Below are 25,792 nucleotides of genomic sequence, written 5' to 3' on the forward strand. Positions count from 1 at the left end.
CATTCAGCAAAAGGGTTTCAGGGAAAGGGCTGCACTGGGAAATGTATGCAGGGCACCGTAGCTGCATTGGGATCAGCTGCTGCTGCCCCTGGGGCTGAGTCTCAGGAGCCACGATACAGAGCCAAGGAGTTTATGTGCTCTCTCGTCTTGTTTGGTGCTTAAAATGAGGCTCCTCCAGCCTTATTAAGCTAAATGGAGTCCCAGTGTAACTCCGCTGAGTGCAGTGGAATTATATCTACTTACACAGGCACCGAATACAATGTATGACTGTCATAAATATAAAGGGAAGGGTAAACCCCTTTGAAATCCCTCCTGGCCAGGGGAAAGCTCCTCTCACCTGTAAAGGGTTAAGAAGCTAAAGGTAACCTCGCTGGCACCTGACCAAAATGACCAATGAGGAGACAAGATACTTTCAAAAGCTGGGAGGAGGGAGAGAAACAAAGGGTCTGTGTGTCTGTCTATATGCTGGTCTTTACCGGGGATAGACCAGGAATGGAGTCTTAGAACTTTTAGTAAGTAATCTAGCTAGGTATGTGTTAGATTACGATTTCTTTAAATGGCTGAGAAAAGAATTGTGCTGAATAGAATAACTATTTCTGTCTGTGTATCTTTTTTGTAACTTAAGGTTTTGCCTAGAGGGGTTCTCTATGTTTTTGAATCTAATTACCCTGTAAGATATCTACCATCCTGATTTTACAGGGGGGATTTCTTCATTTCTATTTACTTCTATTTTTATTAAAAGTCTTCTTGTAAGGAACTGAATGCTTTTTCATTGTTCTCAGATCCAAGGGTTTGGGTCTGTGGTCACCTATGCAAATTGGTGAGGCTTTTTATCCAACATTTCCCAGGAAAGGGGGGTGCAAGTGTTGGGAGGATTGTTCATTGTTCTTAAGATCCAAGGATCTGGGTCTGTAGTCACCTAGGCAAATTGGTGAGGCTTTTTACCAAACCTTGTCCAGGAAGTGGGGTGCAAGGTTTTGGGAAGTATTTTGGGGGGGAAGGACACGTCCAAACAGCTCTTCCCCAGTAACCAGTATTAGTTTGGTGGTGGTAGCGGCCAGTCCAAGGACAACGGGTGGAATATTTTGTACCTTGGGGAAGTTTTGACCTAAGCTGGTAAAGATAAGCTTAGGAGGTTTTTCATGCAGGTCCCCACATCTGTACCCTAGAGTTCAGAGTGGGGGAGGAACCTTGACAATGACTTAGTCACACACACGTTGCTGGACTCAATACAGGAATAACTGGATGAGATTTAATGGCTTGTGATATGCAGGAGGTCAGGCTAGATGATCTGTTGGTCCCTTCTGGCCCTTTATTCTAGAAATATATGAATTTAACCTGGACGTAACATAGATGAGGAAACTTGGTCGGAGCTAACAAGCCATGAAGGTTTGCTAGGCCGGTTCTACAGCTTAGCCAAATTAACATTGTGCTCAGAGTCATCCCTAGGCACGTGTAAAGTGACCAGCTGTACAGAGCCCTGTGGCATGGGGGCCATGCACTGTCAGCACCCGAGCTAGCTCATACCCAAGATCTGGCCTTCTGCAGCTTCCTCGCTTTGAAACAAGACCTTTGGGACCCAGCCCTGCAGTGACACAGGTTTCCAAAGACAATCTTTTGTCACGAGGTGCTGGCATCAACTCCAGTAACCAGGGTGCAGAAATGCTCCTGCATGTCCTGTGGACAGGCACCTCCCAACAGCTGCCACCTGCAAAACCCAGTGCCAGCCCCAAGCATATAAAAATGAAGAGAAAAACAATCAATTTTACCCAGTCAGACTGCCAACAAAACGGACTCAAGAAAGTTTACCTCCGGGAAGCCTAACAATGAATTCACTCGATTCCCTTCACTCTCCTCATGCCTCCCATGTCACTTCAGCCTCCCTGCCCATCTCACTCCCCTCAGGAACTATTTGTGGAGGCTGTTCTGTGGAGCATACACCCTTAACCTCCCTGCCATCTCATCTCTCTCTCGCTGCATGGAGTCCCTTATGGGTTGTGTACCACTGCGGTTTCAGAGCCATCCGCCACCTATGACACTGATAGGGGGAGCGTGCCCACAGCTGAATGGGAAGCTGGTAGCAGCAGATCACAGAGGCTCATCATTAAAAATGAAGGGATGTAGTCTAGCAGTTACAGCATGGACCTGGGAATTTTTAGGGGTGAGAGTAATTAACCATTGGAACAATTTACCGAGAGTCGTGGCGGATTCTCCATGACTGGCCATTTTAAAATCAAGATCAGATGTTTAACTAAAAAAGATCTGCTCTGGGAATTATTTTGGGGGGAGTTCCCTGGCCTCTGTTACACAGGAGATCAGACTAGATGACCATAATGGTCCCTTCTGGCCTTGGAGTCTATGAATCAGCGCTCTGGGTTCTGTTCTCAGGTCTGGATGCTCTGGGTAAGTTTCCTAGGTCAACACTGAAAAGCATGTACTAATTCTGGGTACCTCAACTATTGAGGGGTCCCAGCTTGACATACCCATGGCCCAATTTTCTGCAGTTCTGGGCACCCATCGCTCCCACTGATTTCCAATTGATTTCATTGACAGGAACTGCAGGTGCTCAGCACCTCCGAACAACCGGTTTCTAGGTGTCCTCAAGTTAGACACCCAAAAGCCAAAGCCCTCAAAAATCAGCAGACGTGTTGGAAAATGTGGGCCCTGAGCTCTGTGTGCATCAGCTGCTCCGCTGGTAAAATGCTGAGCACACTTACGGAGCTTGCAGCGACATGAGAATTAATGAATGTTCCTTGTGCTCTTTCAGACCTGCAAACAAATGGGGCTGCAAGAGTACCACAGACAATTATTATGCCCACTGTCACACTTCTGCAATTAGAAACTGATTAGTAGTAAATTCCCAGTTGTTTTTTTTTACATCTGAGATTGGATAAAAAAATCAATTACTAATCTCTCGCTTAGCACACCTGCTGCATGATATCCAGACTCTGGGGTAGGGCTTCAGTTTCCCAAGCCTCTCTTCGTTCCCTGTCTGCCACAGAGGAACACTTTGGGGGCAGCCAGCAGCAGCGAGCGACCTGGCCCCAGTCCACCCCGCATCGTTCGGGGGAGGAGGTTGGTCCAGAAAGAGGCAGGGCGGGGGCAGGGACTTGGGGGGGGGCAGGGAGGGGCGGGCTGGGGCCGGGTTGCTTGCTGCTGCCGGCGCCAGGGCCCCTGCTAATCCCTGTGGCTGTCCTGGATCCCGTGTCCCCCAGAAGCGCGGGGCCCTCCGAAGTGCGGTAAGCCCAAACATTGGTAGAGCTGGGTCTACATTCTTAAATATTGGTGGAGCATGAGCACCACGGGCCCATATAACTCGCCGCCTATGCTTGTAGCAGGAGAATAAGTCCCCAGTTGTCCATATCAGAACTGAAATGAATCCATTTGTCTGAGAGGCCAGGTGATGAACTACCCTCACCTCTAGAAAGCGCAGGGCCGATTCACTGCTGTGTTACTCCAATTTTCCACCACTGTAACTCCACTGGACTCAAGGGCAGCACAGAACTGGAGCAATGCAGTGGTGAATCAGGACTTGTGCCTCCACTTGAAAGAGGAGGTACTCTTGGTGGGATAGCAGAGGGGAGGTTTCCTCTGCTGCTGCCCCCATAGTATATGCTGTGTGACAAAGACAGGACCTCATTCTCAGTGAGGGTGCTGAGCCCACTGCTTACCATGCTGGCCAATACTGTCTCATTGTTTCTTTGGACTCCCTGTCTCTCTGCCAGCATCCACATGTTGTCTTTTGTCTCACACTCAGATTATAAGCTCTTTGGGGAGCAAGGAACATCTTTTTCTGCATTTTTACAGTGCCTAGCACAATGGGGTCCTAGTCAATGACTGGGGCTACTAGGATCTACTGCAATACAATACAAATAGATTATTATTAAGAGTTTTCCATGCCTGGCTGTCAATAAATATATGGAAAGTAAAGGAGAAAGTGCAAGTCAGCATTTTCAGTGAATTTTCCGGACTGTCTCTCTTTCCAGCCTTACATAAACATAAGAACGGCCATAGTGGGTCAGACCATCTAGCCCAGTAGCCCGTCTTCTGACAGTGGCCTTTTAGAGGGAATGAACTGAACAGGCACTCATCAAGTGATCCATCCCCTGTCATCCACTCCCAGCTCCTGGCAAACAGAGGTTAGGGTCACTCAGAGCATTGTGTGGCATCCTTGCCCATTAGCCATCAATGGACCTATCCTCCATGAACTTATCTAGTTCTTTTTAAAACCCTGAACCTTCAGGATAATTAGGTGTATTTTGTATCTGTGAAATCTATTGTCACATCACCATGGTCCAAAAAATGAATCCACATCCTAATTCCTACATTCGCATGTTTCCCTCCATTGTTTCTCTCTCTCTCTCTCTGTCAATCCCTGGGCTTGCCAGAGCAACCCAATGCCCTTCGGAAAGAGCAGATTCTCTTTCTAAGCCACGTTAACATCTTCTCACCAGAGTATTTACTCTCCCATCAGAGAAATTATCCTGCCTTTGCTCCCTTTTATCCTTGATGCTGTGGGCAATTGCAAAAATTGATCTAGCTCAGTGTCTAAGAGCCATTTTCCAGTCCAGCGCAATAGTGCTGCAGCATTATACAGCACTGACTCAGGCGCAGAAAGAAACTCAGACCCTGGCCTCCTAGGGCCAGATGCGGAGCTCATTTGTATTGGTCTAAATCCAGAGTAACGCCACTGTTGTCGGTGGAGTTGTTCCATATTTACACCAGCGTAAACTGAAATCAGGGTACGGCCCACTCTTTAATTTTCATTGCTTCACAGAAGGGAGTATAAACCCTTCCAAACTTTAGTGGATTTGGGGAATTTTTCCCAAGAGACGAGGATTAAAGAATGTACGTTTTATATGAATTAAAATGGAGCGGAACAGCAAAAATATTCTGTGTACTAAAAATAAACCCCACTGCAGTTTCCATTAGACACAGGGTTTTTCACTGCCTACCCCAAACTAGCATGAATAGCTGAACTACTTTGCTCCAGAAGTGGCTGCATTTCAGTGGTGAGCTCAGTGAGCTGGATCTCAACTGGGCAGCAAGGCTAAGGCTCCTGAATGGGCTGGCTGGAAGACCGGTATAGGGCTCACTAGGAGGACTCATGGGAGCTACAGGAGTTTACATAACCTAAGGCAAACCTGCTAATATTTGTGAAGCTGACAGGATCACTGGGAGAGGCCCTGAAAACCAGGCCTCCGGCTGGTCAGGGGCACTTGGTTACCCTAAGCGCGCTGCATCTCACAGAATCTGGCCCTTTGCTTTCAGAGAAGCCAGTCATAAAATATTGGCAGTGAGGAGCAAGCACTGGGTTTGTGTGCACATTTAATGCCAACAGACGCTGGTCGTCGTCAGCCGGGATCGAACCTGAGATCTCCGGAGCTTAACGTATGTCTTTTAGGCAAGGCTGTAGCAGGCTCATCAATCGCTAGCTGGTCTAGCAGCCACTAGAGGGGGACAGAGTGCCACACCAAGCAGGCATGGATTACACACACACAAAATCGACCCATAATAGACTCAGTGTCTCGCAAAAGCAAAGCACGCTTTTTGAGGCAATTGACTCAGACTGGGTGAGAGGAAGGCAGCGCTGGATTATATCAAAGAGAGAGAGAGAGGAGTGATACCCTTAAAAGAAATGCGGAGGAACAGAACTGAAGGGGAAGATAGTGGATCCACAGCACTCAGTGAACCTGTTTCTCTCTTCAAAAAGAGACGAGAGGAGAGAGGGTTAATTTTCAAGAACTACATTCTCCATTCTAATACATACCACAGGTTGTTGGGACATGCTCCCTTCCAAACAGGGAGATCAAGAGAGTTGCTACTTAAAAGGTAAATGACAATAAGGGATGGGCTGTAGGGAAGATGGTTCAACTTTCTGCTCTCGTTACACATCATTTGAATCAGGAGTATTTGGAAGGACTATATCCTTCTTTGCTTGAATTTAAGAGGGGAGCAGCGAGAGGAGGAAAGGGAGATCTTCAGCAGGGCCTTAGATTAGTGGTGTCAGGGTTTCTCACATTACAGCTGTGTCCCACTGCACAGAGCTGGGCAGCAATGAAAGGCAATCCAACTGGCGTTGGAGGGTCTGCCTCAGAGTCCAGCAGAGGGAGACGATGGCATTGAGAAACTTGTCTTCGCAGCCCATGCAGGAGGAAAAATTAACTTTCTCTTAGCCCCTTGCTTAAGTCTCCATTATATGGCATCCCATTGGTAGGTCTCCATGACCATGTAGCATTTTCACAGTGACTGATGCTTACACTTGTGGAGCCTTGACATTAATTGGGATTTCCTGCTCCGCAGGGTGAATGCCAATGAATAACACTGAGTTCCTATTACAAAAATAAATAAATGAAAATAACCCTGCCTGCCACCGAAGAGAGAGAACTTTAAGATTCCAGAGATTATTTTAAAAGTTTCAACAAAACAAAATTTGGATAAAACACTGGGGGCTCATTGAATGGCACAGAACAGGTTTCTTTTCATTCCTATCCCCAGAAGTCCTGCTGAAGGACAGACTAAGGGTGGGACTCTTAGGCCCCAATTCCATACCGACTTGCACCCTGGTTTGTTTTATTCCCAGTCTGCATAAGGCCATGGAGAACGAGGTCATTGGAGTTGCGTTATTGAAGTGAACAAGAGTAGCCCCTGCAGCTTGTCAGAGGAAAACGCCAGAACATGGGTGGACTGACTCTGGAACTGATCTTATTCCACGATTACCTGACATTCCAACATGGACAAAACTGAAAGGAAGAGGAAAACGAAACATGCTTGAAGAGAACTGTAAAGGGAAGAAGAATCCCTTAATATTTAGATCACAGCTGCCAACCTTCATGTGGTAAATAAGCACCCCGACTTTCACAATAAGCCAAAAATCAAGCTAATCCCATTTCAAAGCAAGGCTAAAACAAGCCAATCCCTAAGAACCCTAACACTCTGTGTGACTGGATCCCCCCTGCATGCAGTCTGGGACTGTGGTGGGCCCACTGTGCACCACTGATATCAGATCAAGCTACGTCTGACACGGCCCCATCACTGTCACCCACAAATGCTGGCCCTTATCATGGGCATTTCCACCTCTTCAATAACCTGTTTAAAAATGGATCTTCTAGCATCCCTGGAAGGTCAGCAGGTCCAAGAGTTCATTATGTTTATTTAGGGATCTCCCATGACTGGGGTGTTGCTAAATGGACTCAATTAGGTTTTCCCACAATGCCGAGCGCTCTGGCAGGACTCATTCCTTCTTGGTGCCCAAGGAGAAGTTCCTCCTGATCCATCCTGTAGGCCTAAGCTTTCCTGCGATCTTAACTGCAGTTTTCCAATAGCCTACAGGGGAACAGCTCTTCCCGGGACTCAGGTAGGTCTGCAATGCAACTGGAGGATATAACTGCAGCACTTGCAGACATACCCAAGCTAACTTATCCTAGCTATCTCTCATACGGATAGCAGTAAGGCCACAGCAAGACATGTTCCAGCATCGGCTAAGCCACGTGAGTAATTACCCAGGGTCCCAGGCAGATCTGGACGGCCTACATGGCCACAGCTTCACCGCTATTGGGTCTCATGCTTGCTAAATTAAAGCTAGCTCAGGTAAGTTGGCAAGAGCTCCCCCCCCCCCCCCGACTGTAGTGCATATCCTCAGGGTGCTCTGGGGGAGTTCTCCCTGCTTCTCCCACAAGGAGCAGCTCCTCGGAGGTCAGCGAGCACAAGACTGGAGTTCCTTCCATATGTTTTTCTAAGTGCCCCCTTTCCCCATTGTAGCCCTTGATTTGGATTCACCCTCTCCCTCAGCATCCCTTTTGCCCATCTTTCGTGCCAAAGGCAGCATGGCCTATTAATTAGAGCAGAGGACAAAAATCAGGACTACTACTCAACGCCAGTGTTCTGAGCCACTTTCACACCACATGACATTTACACCACAATTGAAGTCACCAATACATTTGGCTTTAGGAGATTGACTTTACCTGCACTCTAAGTGACACCTAGGGGCCAAGCAGAGAAATTGCAGGTGTATATTCACCTTGAATATACTTGTCTTTAATGGGGCTCCCTTTTCTGATACATTAGAGGCGGTGGCTGGAACACACGCACTGTCAACCAATGGTTGTCAGCTGATTTCACTTGGCAGGCCATTTCTTAGGAGAGAAATTGTGTCATGGCTAGCTCCCCTCTTCATCCCAATTCCAAAGCTCCCCCCAGGCAAGTGCTGGATTACATGAAATAGTAGGGGAGGCTAAGAAAGGAAATAAATGTCACGCTCGACCTTCCCTAAAGCTCATTCATCTCAATGGGAGATTTGGGATCAGGCGTGTAACGTACTGGGTGCAGCTACTTGGTAATATCCACTCATTTTGTTCTAGGTAGGTTCTTATACTGCCCTAATCACTGTAGTATCAGCAGCTTTCACTAGTGCATAAGGGGTGTGTCTACACTGTGATAAAAACCCTGCAGCACGAAGCATCCAAGCTCAGGTCAGCTGACTCAGGCTTGCAGGGCTTGGGCTGCGAGGCTAAAAATAGCCATGTAGAAGTTTGGGATCAGGCTGGAGCCTGGGCTCTGGGACACTCGCTCTTCGCAGAGTCTCAGAGCCTGGGCTCCAGACCAAGAACGAACGTCCACGCTGCAATTTTATAGGCCCACAGCCCAAGCTAGCAGACCTGGGCCAGCTGCAGCCATGCCACGGGTCTTTTATTGCAGCATAGACATGCTCTAAGCAAGGTGACTAGTATTGTCACATGGGGTTCATTCTCTCATTGTCTCCCCAGCGAGAGTTGTGCGTGTAGTGTTTGGTTTTGCCTTGATAGGGGGTTGGTTTGGATCCTCCTCCTCCTCCCGCACTCCTTTTGTATCTGTGCTGCTCATTTCCTATCCCTCTGAGTAGGGATTTACCTTAATACCAGATTAGACATCAGCACAGAATTGCCCTCAGTGCTCCACTTCCCCAATTTCTTGGCTGCTTTGCAGTTTGATTCTAGGTATTTGCTGCTCCTCCAGGATCAATCAAAAAGTGAAGCACTGTTCTCTCTGCACCAAAGAAACACCCGACAAAGGAAGATATGGAGCAGCCATGCAGAGTGCAGGGATGGTTTCCTACACGCACTGAGTTGGTCCCAAAAGCCTCTGAAAACCAGAAGGGTGCCCTGGACTGGCTAGTGACAAACACTGCTGCTTGACGACTGACCGATATTTCACCAATGTGACACAGACATCTTCCCTGGGACTAGTGGGAAGTGATCCCTGAACAACCAGTTGAGAATCACTTCTCTAAAATATTTGGATGTCTGATTCAGAGCGGCCAAGGACAAGTCTCCCAGTGAGGTCAAGGAACCAGTTTCTCAGCTGGTATCCATAAGTATTACGCCATGGAAGTTGATCCTGATTTACATCAGTCATAGCTCAAGTCCAATGAGAGTTTTGCCTGAATCCTAACTACAGGATCAGGCCCAGATTTTGGAACATTTGCCGAGTCTGCACAACATCAACAAAAACCTAATCATGCATGATCTGGATTAGCGCACGGAAAGCCTCCTAATAACCCAAACACAAAACCACGCCAATTAGCATTTGATTAGCTGGAGAAAATTCTGAAAAAATGGTTGAAACCCATTATTAATAATCTCCTTAGTGTACTGCATGTGATTAATTGCAGTTTTATACTCAGTGGGGAGATTACACATTTCAAAGGGTGACGATTGAACAAGGGTGAAAAATTGGTTGTTTTCATTCACTTTTTAAATGTGGCTTCCAACATGCGCTTTCCAAATTGCAGCACCATCAGGACAATCTCTTAGCAAAAATTATGTGTAAGAAAGAAAGAAAAGCTTTGGGAAAAAAATGACACCCAACGTTTGTGCATGAATTCAAACACATAGCCTCAGACCATCACAGCCAGGGTACAACCTGACCTAAAACTATCCAGGGGTGGTGACCAAAGGGAATATCCATGTGATAGGTCAAGCCCTCAGCTGTGCATAGCTCCACTGAAGTCAAGCCAACTGACACCAGCGGAGGGTCTCTTCTCAGATCTTAACCCATAAATCTCATCTGCCTAAGAATCTATATCCCCTTTCTCCATATCTTTGTTTACTGACCTCTTCTCTGCCTCATTCTCTTCTCTATTTCTCACCCATCTCCTTTATTATCCCCCATTCTCTCACTTAATTTTAAGGTACCCAAATTTACTCCCCAAACTGCAGTAATGGCCAGGGGCACTGGAACAATTTGTATAGTGGGGAGCTGAGAGCCATTGAACCAAACTGTAATCCCTGCCTATAATGGAAGCCACTTCAAGCCCGGGGTGCGGCAGTACCCCCAGGGCCGCTAGTTCCAGCACCTGCGGGTAATGATTTTGTTGGGCTGAATCCTGGTTGCTGTAGGGCTGATGCGTGGCAGGAGGCCCTTCCTCCATCCCTAATACAACCCTTTAGCTAAGCACAGGGTAATCTTATCCTTCCAGTACAAGGAGTGCATTCTGTAGGGTTGTTGGAAGTCAACTTTTCTTATTGCACTTCTGTTCATTTTCCTGTCCTCAAATCCAATGAGAAACACTCATGGGATGGCCAGAAGCATGACAAGAATGACAGAGGGACAGGGGGACAGTGTTGGGTCTCTGTAGAAATGTTTTATGTCCAGTGGATGCATTGACTTTGCAGAGTAAAGAGAGGACAAACGTTATCTCTAGCTCTCTCTTGGCAAGGCCCTACTATTCAAAATATACTTTAAACAGATAAAAAGACTCTGATATATTGTACTTCTGATTTAATTTCAGGTTGGCTTTCAGGCAGGGATGGAAGCTCTTGCCTTCCCCCTCTCCCTCCAATCCACACATCTTCTGTATCTCTGCATTGCACCCAACTGTATTTAAAAGGCACCCGACTAACCCGAATTGGTCAAGCTGCATTGATGGGTATTTCATTTCTCTCCTGGACACAGAGTGAGGCTACCAGAACATAAGGTGCAAAATCTCTTATTATGGTGCTCAGTTTTCAAAGAAAACTCTCCATTAACCAATGGAAGAATCTCTTACAAAAGGAGACCAGGCAAAATTGAACTAGGAATAGAAGGACTCATAGTAGCAACTTCTGGGCTAAAGGGAGACCGAGGGAGCATAAGTAGAAATACCAGGACAGCATTCAGGGCAGCCACTTATAAAATGTACAGTTCTATAATTACCTGAACAGGTACTGTGCTATAAAGCATGAACATAGCTCTAATACTCATGATTTCCTAGAATGACTCCTGTTTTTATGCACTTAATTACAACCTACACTACAGAAACATTTTCAGCAATTCCTTATTCAAAAGAAAAGCAGCAATGATTTGTTCCCATTCAATGTGCAGTTGCTTAACTGATGAAAATGATCCTGGTGAGTCTCTTTGGCCCAGTTAAACAATACATTTCCTGCACTTTCCTTTATAAAGGTGAAGAAAAGAGCCCTTAATCCCCGCCCCCCCCCCGCCCCCTAAACACACACACAAAAGATTATTTATCTATGGTCAAGGCAAAGGTGAAGAAACAAAGCACTGTAGGAAATTCTCTATGGAACATGAAATAGGTGATGCCTTTAATGGCTGAACTAATTTCTGATAAGAAACCAACAACCATCTGCAAACACCTTGTTTTGTGGGTGTGCAATACAGACAAGTTCTCCTGAGTCCCTTGAAGGTCTGGTTTGATTTGAGCTGTGAGACAATGGAAAACAATTGTACGTGCTAAGACCCCAATTATCTATGCTAACTCAAGTCTTCTGTATTTTCTCCCAAAATACTCCTCAAACCTTCTGGAGGCTTAGACATCCCATGTACCATTTTGATACACAACCACATTTGTTGGCTCCTACTATATCTCCTAATGCAGCTACTTAAGCAGAGATGCCCACTAAGCTTAGTGCAGCTACAGAAAGTCCCCCATTTACAGTGCCTTGGGCACTCTCGCACGGCCTGCAAATGAGAACGGTACTTCGGGACGGTCATGGAGAAGGTTTCCAGGAGGTGGAAACCTGCTGAAGTGAAACCATGAATCAGCTTCCGAGTATGGTACAGAGCAGTCATCAGACCATAATGACTCTAGGGCTATGCCTGCCCTTACGGAGGTGAGCAAAGTACACGTAGTACGTGTGTAGCTACACGCTGCAGTGAACGACTCTGGCAGGGGGGAGGCGGTGCATGTTAGAAGAGCAGTGTAGACGTGGGAGGCACTGCTTGGGTGTGTAGAGAGCCTATGCATACCCTGGGGGTTGTGTAAGGCACTCTACTCGCCTAAGCTGCCTCACTGTCTATAATGCTATTTATTTATACCCATGTGTAGTGGGGCGGTCACCCTGCTCCAGCTCAGAAGGGGTTAAAAGCCAACCCTTGGAGAAGGCCGGGGCTGTGAGCTAAAGGCTAGGCTGATGGGGAAGGCAGCCACAGCTGGGGCCACGCCCCGATCAGGCCACAGCAGGCCCTATAAAAGGGCTGTGAGCCAGAAGCTCAGGCAGATTCTCTCTAGCTGTAGAGAGAGAAGGACCTGGCTGCCTGGGAGAAAAGGGTACCTGGAGTGGAGCAGGGCTGGGGGAAGGCCAGAGGAGCTCCAGCCTGGAAAACCTGCAGGCCTTGCTAAAGGCTGAGAAAGGTACTGGGGCTGCACAGGTGTAGCCTGGGAATAGGCAGAGGCAGCTGGTCCAACCCCCTTGCCCGTGATGCGTGTCTGCCCCAGTGAGCGGGGGCTAGATGTTGACTGGCAGTAGCCACTGAGGCAAGGAGGGGATAGAGGGTTGGGGGTTCCCCTGGGAAGGGAGACCCAGAGTGTGGGGGCACTGCCATGGGGCAGCACCCCAAGGTAAAGGGGCACTGGGGTCTGGGAGGGACATGGAGGCCAACGGCAGGCAAGACACTGGCCTGCAGAGGGCACTCAGGGCTGGAAAGAGCTAATTCCTGAGATGACCAGCAGGAGGTGCCGTGCCGGTGAGTCTCGCCGTGCTACACCGTGCTAGCTAGCCGTGCAGTGTCTGTACTCTACAAGCCACTTCTAGTGTGGACGTACCTTTAGAAAGACAGACCTTTAAACAGATGTCTTGATGCAACCCAGAGCTTTGCCAGTGCATCCCAACTACCCTGCACTCCTTGCTTTGCCAGTGCACCCAGCCACCCTGCACCCTCAACCCCGCTGCATCTCCTCAATGTCTTTGAGGAAAAAATAAAATATATAAATGGTTCCTGGGAAAGGAGGGGTAATTAGGAGGTAGGGAGTAGGGGAATATGATAAAGAGAGGTTTGGGCTGCAGTGAGAGGAGGGGGGCTATAGGGAGGCAGATAAAAGGGGGAAGAGTGGTAGAGAAGAAGAGAGGTTGGAGGCTCAGGAGATGGAGCCTTGGGGGTTAGAAGGAGTGGAGGGGTGGGACAGTGGCAGGGGGACTAGGGAAAGATAGAGGCAGGGATATCTGTCAGTCCCACATTCTCCCTTCTTGTGTATGCACCCAGCTCTGGGGGACTCTTGCTCCTCTAGGGGGTTCTGGGCCCCCCTCCCTGCCCCTCTCATGTGGTTGTGATTTTACTAAGAATTTCGACATAGTCCCACATGACATTCCCATCAGCAAACTAGAGAAATGTCTTCTAGATGAAATTACTAGAAGGGTGCACAACTGGTTGGAAGACCGTTCTCAAAGAGTAGTTTTCAATGGCTCACTCTCAAAGTGGGAGGGTGTGTGTAGTGGGGTCCCACAGAGGTCAGTCCTGGGTCCGGTAGCATTCAATATTTCCATTAATGACTGGAAAGTATACTTATAAAATTTTGAGATGACACCAAACTGCGGGGTAAGGGGTTGCTAGCTCTTTGGAGGACAGGGTTAGAAGTCAAAATGACTTTGACAAACTGGAGAATTGGTCTGAAATCAGCAAGATGGAATGCAATAAAGACAAGTGCAACGTACTTCCCTTAGGAAGGAAAAATCAAATGCACAACTACCCAATGGGGACTAACGGGCTAGGTGTTAGTACTGCTGAAAAGGATCTGGGGGTTACAGTAGTTCACCAATCGAATGAGTCAGCAATGGGCTGCAGCTGTGAAAAAAGCGAATATCTTTCTGGGGTGCATTAACAGGAGTGTCATATGTAAGACACAGGAGGTAACTGTCCCGCTCTACTCAGCACTAGTGGGGCCTCAGCTTGAGAGCTGTGTCCAATTCTGGGCACCACAGTTAGGCAAGATGTGGGCAAACTGGAAAGTCCAGAGGAGAGCTACAAAAATGATCAAAGGTTTAGAAAATCTGACCTAGGAGGAAAGATTTTAAAATGGGCATGTTTAGTTGAGAAAAGAAGATTGTGGGGGAGGGACTTGAAAACAGCTTTGAGATATGTTAAGGACTCTTATAAAGAGGAAGGTGATCAGTTGTTCTCCATGTCCACTGAAGGTAGGACAGGAAGTGATGGGCTTTATCTGCAGCAAGAGAGATTTTAGGTTAGATATTAGGAAAAACTTTCAAACTATCAGGATAGTCAAGCTCTGGAATAGATTGTGGAATCCCTGTCATGAGAGATTTTTAAGAATAGGTTGGACAAACACCTGTCAGGGATGGTCTAGGTTTACTTGGCCCTGCCTCAGTGCTGGAGGATGGACTAGAGATGATCCCTTGAGGTTCCTTCCAGCTCTACATTTCTGTGATCTGGGATAAGGGGGGCCATACCCATCTGGGGATGTGTGAGCCCATGTCACTGCCCCCATGTGAATACCAAGATCTGGGGCTCCAGGTCCATCTACAGGGGTTGGAAACCTCCCCCCTTGCTCCTCTCATTTGAGCCAGGTTTGGGGGCAGTTGCCCCTTTGGGAGGGTCTGAGGCCTCCTTCCTGCCCATCCACCCCCACATGTGAATCAGGATCTTGGGACGTTTTGCCCTTCTAAATGGGGAGTTGAGAATGGGTATACTTTTTCATGTCATGGGCTCTAAAGCGCTCAGGACAGGGATAGGAACCCCCATTGAGATGGACAGAGCTTTTATTTCAGGTTGCATACATCTCCATGGGGGTGTTCTCATTCAGCTGAGAATATCCACTGAGATGAATGGGCCACTGTTTCCCTTTCAGAGCTTCCTGTGCTGAGGAGGGATGTGCAGAGGAGCACGAGAGGGTTTCTGTGCAGCCACTCTCTGGTTACCTAGGCAGTTTGAGGGAATATGTGGATGCCTTGACCCCACTGCTATTTCTAGTCTGAACCTTTGTATACCTGTGCAATGTTCCTGGCTACACATTGTCTGTTTTAATAGCATGTGTTTTTATGTTATGGGGAGGTTTACCCTGAACACAGCAGAATAGTCAGCAGCTGATCTAACCAGAACTTTTATTATATTGGATGGGGATGCGCCTAAGGCAGAGGACTTGCGGGGTAGGCAGCACGGGGAGAGCAGTTGTGGAGGGGTGAGGCAATGAGGTCAGATGGTAGACAAGTCTTGGACGGGTTGTTTGAGGAAAATCTGTATTTTCCTGGCTCTGGGGAGGGAGGGGAGTGTGTAGCAAGTGGCTACGGATCAATGTGGTGTTTCCAAAGACACCCGGTGCAGAGGTTTGGATTTCAAGCCCAGGCACCTTGACGGCTGCGGGAAAAGGAATACATGCAATGCCAGGCTGGCTGTGCATTCTGGGCTATTCCTGGATCACACGGTTGCAGAACTTAGCGGGAGAGCACAGAGTACCCCTGGCATAGGGATGACTCACTACAGGTTGATTTGGCTTAGTATGCAAATTGCAGGTCAAGATACCTACAACTGCCTAAACAACTCTTAACACCACATCCTTTCCTGTTTAAATTTCCTAGTTTTTTTTTTAATGACAACCCCCACCTCTATTAGTTCAGAGTTAAGGTTGCTTGGTGGCATGTCGTCTCCTTGCAGGAACTAAGCTGAGCGAAACTCAATGTCTGAAAACTAGGAGATGTACAGGCCAGGTCACCCACACAAGCTGAACTGTCCTTGTTCAGCAATGCGCCCATATGTCCCCTTCCCCCACACATCCATTTACAGCCCATTCACTCTCCCTTACAGGATTCCACATTAAAGGACAGACAAGGTGTACGCTCACCATTAGCCACATCCTTAGAAATAATACAATAGACGGACAATTTAAGAACCACTTCACAACCTCTTACAGCCCCCTCACGCTTCTTCAGAGGATACCATCTCAGACTTACGCCTTCATGTCACCATCATTAAGGCATTCAGATCCTGCCATGTTCCACCTCACTGCCAATAGCATCCAAATAGAAGTCCTATGCCCTGCTACTGACAGAACCTGCCCGATTCTCCATAGAAATGAGGCATACTGCATTCTGAAAGCAAACAGCATTGCTTCCCTTTCCCCCCCACCACACCGTTTGGAGGGTGGAAAACGTACATCTCCTATCACAATCACAGCTCTGTCACACACCTCACACTAATCCACACATCTCCCACACACCCTCTACTGACCAGAGCTAACTACTGCCTCCACTATTCAGTATAGCTACACCTAGCACCGACCACAGTCACTTTACCTGGCATTTATGTTGATAATAAATCCAACTCATATCCCAGCTTGCTACTGACAGTACTCCCTTAGTATCCTGCAAGGGGATGACATGTCATCAAGCTAGCTTAACTCCACATTAACATAGCTTTTTTGCCATTGAATATATATATACATACACACACGTATATAAATCGGTAGGGTTTTTATTTTAATTTTGGTGGGGAGGGGAGGTTTTATTTCTTTGTAAATTTGATGGCAGCTCAGTATATGAAAAGCAAATTAGCAACGGAATTTCCAGAACCCTGATCACAGAATTCACTCTTATTTGTACTTATTGGTGAGTCAGAATCAAGGATGAGTAGAACTGTTTGTTAACATGTCTTTGCTTCATGAAATACGTAGGGGAAAAAAGAATTTGCCACCATAATGGAGCACACAGGATAGAGAGCAAACCTGGACCTGCTGTTTTATTATCCCATCTGAAAGTTAGCAATGCCACTTGATAGTTCTCAGAAAAAAAATTACAGGGTAGCTTACAGGAGAAGATTTTAGTTACAATCACAAGCTGCTCTCTCTATCTTAGCTGAATGGAAATGTCTGTGTACTGACACTTGGTAGTTTTCATCTTCTTGTCTGTAGTGCCTTTTGGATCAATTCTGCTGGATCATTTGAGGGTTTCCATTGTTACTGCATCTGCCTGCCTGAGTGCATGGGTTTTTGTAATAGGCACAGCTGGAGTTGAGGCATTAGGGTTCAGGAATATGGATTATATACTGGAGTTCCCAATGTTTCCTGCATGATCTTTCTTTTGGTGGCAACTAGGGGGTTAAATTCACCTCTGGGGTAACTCCATTAAGACCAGTTTGGCTCAGAGGATCAGATGCTGAGCTGGTGTTAAGTCAAACTCCACTGAAGTCAACGGTGCTTCACTGATTTGAGCCAGCTGAGGATCTCGCCCACTGTGTTTAGAAGACCAAGATCCACTACTTCATCATTTGATTCCCAAGACTTTACAGAGATTAAATATGCAACACACAAATATGTAATGGTTTCTAAAGGGTAACTGCCCTCAAACCAATAACCAAGTATCTTCCTTCTTCATGTCAACAGGATAACAGCTAAGACAAACATTTGACGTAGCGAATTTTGCAGTAGGAGCATTTTTGTCTATAGTCCAAGGAACCAGATAAGAGAACAGCACCAACACTTACTGGGGAATAACATCAAACTATTTCTTATCTGTACCTCTTGGTTCTATTTAAAATCGATCATAGTGTTGTGCCACAAGCAGAAAAGAACTGAATTAAGCGTTTTAGGGTAGAAATAACTTGCATTGGCACAAGAGATCTCCAGATCAATCCTTCACTCTATGGTCGGGTTATCTGCCCTTATTCGTGAGATTGAGTTACTGTTATATTCAGTTGACTGTGTACATTATGCAAATAGTAAAATAAACAGTCAACTGAATATAACAGTAACTCAATCTGCAGCAGAACCCAGTCTGGAAGTAAAGGGCGTCCTAGTAAATTTTAATAAACTATCTAAGTGAGACATCTCAAGTAGAAGTAGCCCAAGTGTGGGAAGCGGAGGAGTCTCCAGGAATATCAGATGTGCCCTGACTGTTTTCATTGACATCTCTTTCAAACTACAGAAGTAATTGCATCTCTGCATTAAAATCTTAACAGTTTCCTGCTGAAATGTATTTAGGAAAGTCTGCACGCTGGTTATTAAGCATTTGACTTTACAAGCTGTCTTGAACCCAGACCTCATCCTGCAAACTGTCTTTGTTCATGTGAGCAAGGAGTTGAAGGATTGGGTGCATAGCTAAATACACAGAAGAGTCTAATTTCTCTAGACATCTGCTACAAGCTGTCATTGATGCTGAACCCTAAATAAGCATTATTGAAAAGTGGTGCAAACATACCCCAACTATACTATACACATGTATAAATGTTTCCATTTAACACAAGTTTGAAAGGGGAAAAATCATGATCCATTTCACATGACTATTGCAACTAGATTTTTCCCATGCCGTCTCTGAATATTTGTGATCACGTTATCCTGGCAACAGCATGTAGCCAATGCGGGGCAGTAATAACTGTGCCATAGATCTTAGAGCAGGGTATTTCGGGAAAGTTTACTGTGAACACAAGGTAAATAATCACCACCCAGGGACATTAGTCAGAAAAGACTGACCTTCCAATTAAATTAAGAAATATTGAAGACACAAGTTATGAAGAGTATCCGCATGGAAAAAAAAATTTTAGGTCTTTTTGTTCGGGGCACAGGAACTCCACTTAACCTCTCTCCCGGCTGTCTTTAAGGATGCAACTAGTTAATAACCATAGCATGCTGTTTCCATCAAGCCCTTTGGGAAGTATAAAAACTCAGAAAAATCAATGAAACCAACTTCCTATACACACAGGGAAAATGGAAGCTTAATATTTCCTGTTCTTTTATGTACACTTACACGGAAGGCACATTGGCAGCTTTTAGGGCCAGATTCCTAATACCCCCACTCTTGCTGAATTGTGCCTGGCTCCTTGAACAGTTCCATTGATGTCAATGGTACTTGCTTGTGAAGTAAAAGAGTATTCATTCTCAGGAAGGATGGCAGGATCTGGCCCCTGGAAGGGCATAGCACATTTCACCACAAAGAGCACAGCTTGCAGAAGGTTAATCCTGCAGCCCTTACCTAGGTGAACCTACTGCTGACTTCACTGGGTGGCTTGCCAAAAGAAGGGTTGCAAAATGAGGATCCTGCATGGATTTTCAGGAGTTCTCAAATGGGAGATGCTGCTCCCTTTTGCAAATCTGGCCATTAACCCATAAAAAGGAGGGGGGGAATCCACTTCCAACAAGTTTAAAATCAAGCTCTAAGAGAGACCCAAGGTTCCCTGAGACCCTCCCTCTTCAGATTTACTGACAGATCCAAGTGAATTTGAACCCTAAGAAAATACTAAAGCCTTATTAACATGAATGAATTCCCCACAAGGACAAGGGCACAGTGAAACTTCCAGGGATGCAGAAAGACACATTAACAATCTTCTGAAAAAGGATGCTAACCAAAGTACCCCACATACATGGAGCTAGCATTCAGGGCACTTAATCATCCAAAAGCTCCTAAACAGATTGATCAATGTTGACCAGAATGAGGGGAAATGAATGCCTGAATCTACACCCTGAAAACAAACCCCTGTCAGACATGTGCCGATTATTATTATTAAACTATTGTTTAGTTATGAAAATATTTATAGCCAGCTGCAAACAATTTGTACAATACACGTAAGACTGCACTTTACCGTGCTGGTAAATTTGATCTGTCTAATGACATCCTAGGACAGGCTCACCTGAGTTCCTGATGCCTTAAAGCACTGCATCCGTTCCTGACTAATAAGCAAACTGCCCGTGAAGTTAAGTAGATTCGGCACCTCAGCCTATGCTGTCAGAACAGGACTTCAGGGCGTTCCAGTCCATTCTAATCCCTGTTCAGACACACACTGTTCCCTCCAGAGGGCTGGTTGTTCCAAAGCACATCACCAATTTATTAATTAAGACTGAGGACAGAGCAAGCCAGAGAGATAATTACTTTAATTGAAATGTGCACAAACCAGGATCACACTTTTAAATACCTAAGAAATTCAGTGGGCATGTTTAAATGTCCTTGTCTCCTTAAAAGACATGGAGTGTTTTCGTCTCCACATCTGCCTGAAGAAACATATGCAAGTGTTTAAAAGGCCAAGTTTATGTTAAAATCGGTATCACTCAAGACAGGAATTTGTATGCATCACTCAGAATGTGCAGGATATGTCAATTCCCAGCCAAACACTTAAGAAACTGCTTTTTATGAGGATGCATTCAGGGCCTTCATAAGAGCACTTTTCTCAGCGCAAGCTGCAGACAGAGAAGAGGGGAGTTTGTACTTACGGGTAGTGTTGTATTTGATCCCGTTGAAAAACTCCGGGCAGGGTCTCTCCACCAGTTCCCCAGCAGTGGTCTGGGGCCAGCAGGTCCCTATCTGATCGGTGGTGGCATTGCAATATGGACCTTCACATTAAAAAAGAGAAATGAAAGAGAAGCGATTGAGAAAGCCCCGAAGCAACCCGTTCACATCACAAAGCAAAGTGTGACTCTAAGAAGCTTAACCCCAGGCTTTTCCAAGCCCTGTTATAGGCTAACACATCCTACCATCAAAGCCAAGGAAGGGAACAGGGGAACTCCTGAAAAAAGTATCCTGCAAAGCATCTAGGAGGCTGCAGTTGGCATCAAATTCGTTGATGATGATCTGAAATATGGTCGCATCCATGATTCGCCCCCTGGGGCTGTGGGATCTGAGCTCCCTTTTCAATCTTTCCCTCCCTTTCTTTTCTCTTTCAAGAGAAATCAAAATCTGAACACTTTGCAAGCTCCTGTGTGTGCCTTGCACAGAAGGGTGGGCTGCAATCCGGTGTCTGGCTCTGCAGCTAAATCCTCCAAGCGCTTCTGCTTTAAACAGCAACTCAGTAACCAATAGAATCCAAGCAAGTGCGGAGTAAAGGACAGACCTCTCTCAGCTAGCCCCCCTCGCTTGGCAGCTTTCCAGTTCCTGCTGGCATTGTCAGCCTCGCCATTCTGCTTCTCCCCCCCTTCTCTCCACACACCCAGGTTTATCATCAGCTGTTACTGGCTTGATGATTACCCCTTAGCAAGAACATTTAATGTGCATTAAATCAGCAATGAAATCTCAAAGGAAAGTGACACAGTGAAATTAACCTCTCGTCCATCTGCAAGTGAAGCAATTTCTGCCTTTCCTGTGTGGATGGGTGATGGATGGTATGGACAGGAGCATGGGGATGGGTCGGGGAGAGATATCTACTCAAGGTCTGGGCGCTTTGGAAAAGTGACAAGAATTGGGGGTGTGGGTAGAGGAGGGGGACTTTAGAGGAGAACCGTGAGGACGGGAGGTACTGGAGCAGGGGGTTGGACTAGATGACCTCCTGAGGTCCCTTCCAGCCCTGATAGTCTATAAAGCAAAGGGGATGCATAGATCCACAGGCCAGAAGGGACCACTGTGACCATCTAGTCTGACCTCCTGTACAACACAGGCTGGAGAACTGCCCCAAAATAATTCCTAGAGCAGATTTGGTGAAAAACATCCCATCTTGATTTTAAAATGGTCAGTGACGGAGAATCCACTACAATTCATGGTACATTGTTCCAATGGTTAAATAGCCTCATTGTTAAAAATCCACACCTTATTTCCCGTCTGAATTTGCCTAGCGTGGATCCAGCCATTGGATTGTGTTAAACCTGACTCTGCTAGACTGAAGAGCCCATTATTTAAATATTTGTTCTCCATGTAGGTAATTATAGACTGCGATCAAGTCACCCCTTCACCTGCTGTTGGTTAAACTAAAGAGATTATGCTCTTTGAGTCAGTCACTATAAGGCACGTTTTCTAATCCTTTAATCAGTCTTGTGGCTCTTCTCTGAACTCTCTGCAATGTATCAACATCCTTCTTTAATTGTGGGCACCAGACACAGTATTCCTTCCTCGCTCTGCTATGTTCTGCTTCCCCACCTTGACTGCTCCAACTCCATGCACAAGCGAAGCAGCCAAGTGCAGGAGGAATATGACCATCATCCATGCATTTGTATGCTTCAAAAAAGCTTTCAAGACCAAACCTTAGTGGACACTCCTAAGTTGAACTGGGCAGGAGATGGCTTTCCCAGTCTACAAAACTTGTAGATTTCACACTACTTCCCATTCCACATCCAGCAAAAGCCAAGCTCTTTGGAATTTTTTTGTGAAACCCAGGGAATGGTTACCAGCCCCAGAATAGTCAGTAGCCTGGTGGTTAGGGCACTCATGTGGGATGTAAGTGACTTGGGTTTAAATCGCTGCTCCAAATCTGGCAGAGCAATGAGCTGAAGCTGGGTATCCCACATCCCAGGGGAATGCCCTAACCACCAGCTTGTTGGCTATTCTTCTCGGACGAATCTCTTTCATATCCTCGAACTGCAAAACCTTTCCGATAAGAGTTTAATCAAAACCAGACCTTTCCTGCAAAAGGTTTCTGCGATTTGACATTTTCCAAAGAAAGAAAGAAAGAGAAAACTTTTCCATCTGCATACTCCCAACTTGCAGGCTGCAGTACTCCTGGGTCCTCAAAAGTGATCTGAAGGCAGACTGAAGAATGTTGTAAGTGAGAACACTTAACTGAGGCTCTGCACTATTTAACTCTCAAGCTGAACATCGCTGATCTGTAGTTAGTGTTTTTTAGGCCATGCACCCTCAGAGGAGTGTGTGTGTGTGTGTGTGTGTGTATGCTTTTAGTTTGTGAGAGGAAAGCTTCTCTTTGTTTGCAGCGGTGTAGTCTAGGAGATTGCTAAATCTGGGATTTATGAGACGTGGATTCCTTTTGTGCTTCTGCCACAGACCTGCTGTGTGACCTTGGGCAATTCACTGTAACGGTGCCTCTGTTTCCTAGCCCACCTGTCTTGTCTGTTTAGATTGCAAACTCCAGAACCTAGTTGGGATCTCTAGGCACTACTGACTACAAATAAAAGTAGTAATAAAGAAGCAGGAAAAGAAACGGTGAATTAATTAACCGCAAGTAAATATGGGTGAAAAGGGGTAACACTGATGCTTCTGAAAGCACGTTAGCATCATCATTCGGAAATCTGAAATAAGCTCTAAATTGGTTTCTTATCTAAAAAACTGCTCTCGGATACCATCCCCATATAAGACAGGACATATGTTTGCCTCTTCTGGGTCTATCTAATCTTGATCATTTCATTCCGACTCCCTCATACCAGGATGTTGCTATAAAAGAATGTACAAAAATATAATCAAATGCTGGCATCAACCAAGTTATTTAAATATCTGCACCAATTTAAAGGGAGCAAGAGAAGCTGCTGATACAGCACATTCTGTGGTGCACCTGATGCCCTCAAAAAGGTTATTCAGATCTCACTAGTTGCCAGGGGACAGCATCCTGCCCTCAGAATGGCCGATCAGCCAATGCAAGTTTGTACTGGTTATCAGACCACAGCCAGAAAATACTTTGTATACTTAAGGTGGATGCCCTGTGTGTATATAATGGTTTAGGAAAATGAAACATGAGTTGGAAGATAACAATTAAGAAATATCCAGACACTCATCACAGTTCACAGCTTCCTGAATAGGAGGTACACATGTAGAATTTCACAGTGCATATCCCCCAAAAATTCTAATTCCACCCCCACACCACAGCCCAGCAACAGCCTATAGACCAGAAACCTTTTTACCTGCTCTCATCACTACGTGCATTTCCATAGTAGGAACACAAGCCATAGGACTGGAATATGAAGTACAATATTGTGGAACCTCCCCTCCCCACCCAACCCCTGACCTCCTATAGTCTATAAACTCTGAGCAGCTTCAATTCTTGCACCCATTATTAAACAGACATGCCAACCTCTTGTCTTCAAAGACTCCGCTCTCTCCAACTACCCACCCTGGCCGAGAAACCACAAGTCTCATACATTATTTTCTATATACAGTCAAGAAACAACTCCTTTGCCATCCTACTATTTAGCACTCCTTCCCTACCCTACCTCACTATTAAGTAAAGCCCAATTCATCCCTCCTATCTAACCTCCTATCTAGACGGCACATATGATTGTACCTTCCCTATTCCCCTTCCCAATGTAAGTCAATGAATCGACCTTCCACATACAGCCTAGGCTACAGACCAGCATGTACACCAGTCATCAAAACAGACGAGCATGTTATCCTTCTTTAGTAAATTAAATATGTACTATATTTTCACGTGTTCTCAATGGATTTTCCAAACCAGTATAATCATATCCCTATTAGATAGTTGATGGGCAGCTGTTCAAGCTTGATTTTGGAAGTGCACTGTGAGACTGAATTGCAGGTATATTTGGATCTTTTACCTATCTTTGCTTGATTGTTCTTTCGTACATTTAAATACTTGGATTCCTTTAAATATAACAAGGGAGATTTTTAAAGGCACCATGAGAACCTAAAACCCCAACTTCTCCTTTGTGGCTTTTAAAGTTTCCCTCAGCATTTGTTGATGTCCTTTAGAGCTCACAGGGCCTGATCCTGATGTCAGCACTACTCCTCACCTGAGTAAGGATTGCAGGATCAGACCCTTAATAAAAACTATTACTTTATTGACTTGCCTCTAGACCCAATAAATGTGGTGGTTGCATCACAGTGAGGATTTCAGGACTGGTCCTATTGCTCTGAGCTCAAACTCAAGGGCAACCTGATGCTAGCTGGTGAAGGACTTGCCCCTAAGCTTTGTCTTCAGACAAGCCAACAGTGATACAAAGCGCTAGAAGACAAAACTCCTAGACTTGAAGGCAAATGGGGCATGCTCAGATGGCACCTTGCAATACACTCAGATACCACAGTGATGGGCACCATCAATGAACCTTGAAAAGTCATACACCCACACATCTAGAAGAGAAGCATTCCCGATGATGCTAACTTAGGCCCACATTTTGATACTTTTACTCACACTGAACAGCACCATACTCCAAGAGTATGCCCTTGGAAATAAACAATTAAAGTGCTACTCATTTTATCAGAATCTGGTCCTTACATTCATTCACAGAAGCTACATAGGGTCCAGATTTGTGAGTTTTGTTCTAGACAGATGGATATTAAATGTAGATAAATACAGAGCTCTGTTTCAGCTGATAGGGTCATTTTTAAACAGAAGACAATTTCCTTATTAGTAGAAATGAAATATGACTGTAGCGAGCAAGACACCAAAAAAACCAATATGCAGATTTACAGTGATGAATCTGCAACTTCATTGAAGTTGGAAATATTTACTGCAAGTGTAAAAAGATCCTAACAGCATAAATAATATATGGCTCCAAACTACATGCTGATATATTTCATCCAGAACATTAATGCAGTTGTCATTCTCTACAGCTATAAAAGCTGTACAAGTGAATCATGAGGCATGAGGAAAATGATGAGGCATTGCAAGAGGATTAGAAGAACACACTTTAAAAAAAAAAAAAGGCAGCCTAAGCACATTTGTGAGCTGTCAAGATTTTTTTTAAAAGGTGATTTGAATCACCGAACACAGGAAGAGACCACAGTGACCCTCATTTCAACAGATTATTTATTCATACCGGGCCAACAGCAAGGTAGGTGTTTCACAGACAAATACAAAAACAAGGGGTCAGGTAGTGGAAGTACACTTATTTACACCAGTTGTGGATCTACCACAAAAGGTTAAAATGTAAACAATGTACAGACACAAAGAAGCAGCGGATGGGTGGTCCCAGAGCAAGTAAATGAGCCCC

At 45.6% G+C, this 25,792-nt stretch overlaps 1 protein-coding gene across 2 annotated transcripts in view; it reads right to left on the bottom strand.

The window, feature by feature from the left end:
* Positions 1-25,792, bottom strand: part of CRHR2 (corticotropin releasing hormone receptor 2) — a 246,267-nt gene that overhangs the window by 152,354 nt on the left and 68,121 nt on the right. The window contains exons 1-2 of one of the 2 annotated variants that reach the window (XM_084618205.1): positions 20,666-20,915; positions 20,405-20,524 (exon numbers count right to left, since the gene is read on the bottom strand). In XM_084618205.1, coding sequence (XP_084474331.1) covers positions 20,405-20,524; positions 20,666-20,783 — 238 coding nt within the window. In that variant the 5' untranslated portion in view covers positions 20,784-20,915. Of the gene's footprint in view, positions 1-20,404; positions 20,525-20,665; positions 20,916-25,792 lie in introns of those variants that run through there. The other variant, XM_084618204.1, reaches the window with a different exon arrangement.

Source organism: Lepidochelys olivacea (genome assembly GCF_965140295.1).
Source record: "Lepidochelys olivacea isolate rLepOli2 genome assembly, chromosome: 2".
NCBI classification, from domain to species: domain Eukaryota; kingdom Metazoa; phylum Chordata; order Testudines; family Cheloniidae; genus Lepidochelys; species Lepidochelys olivacea.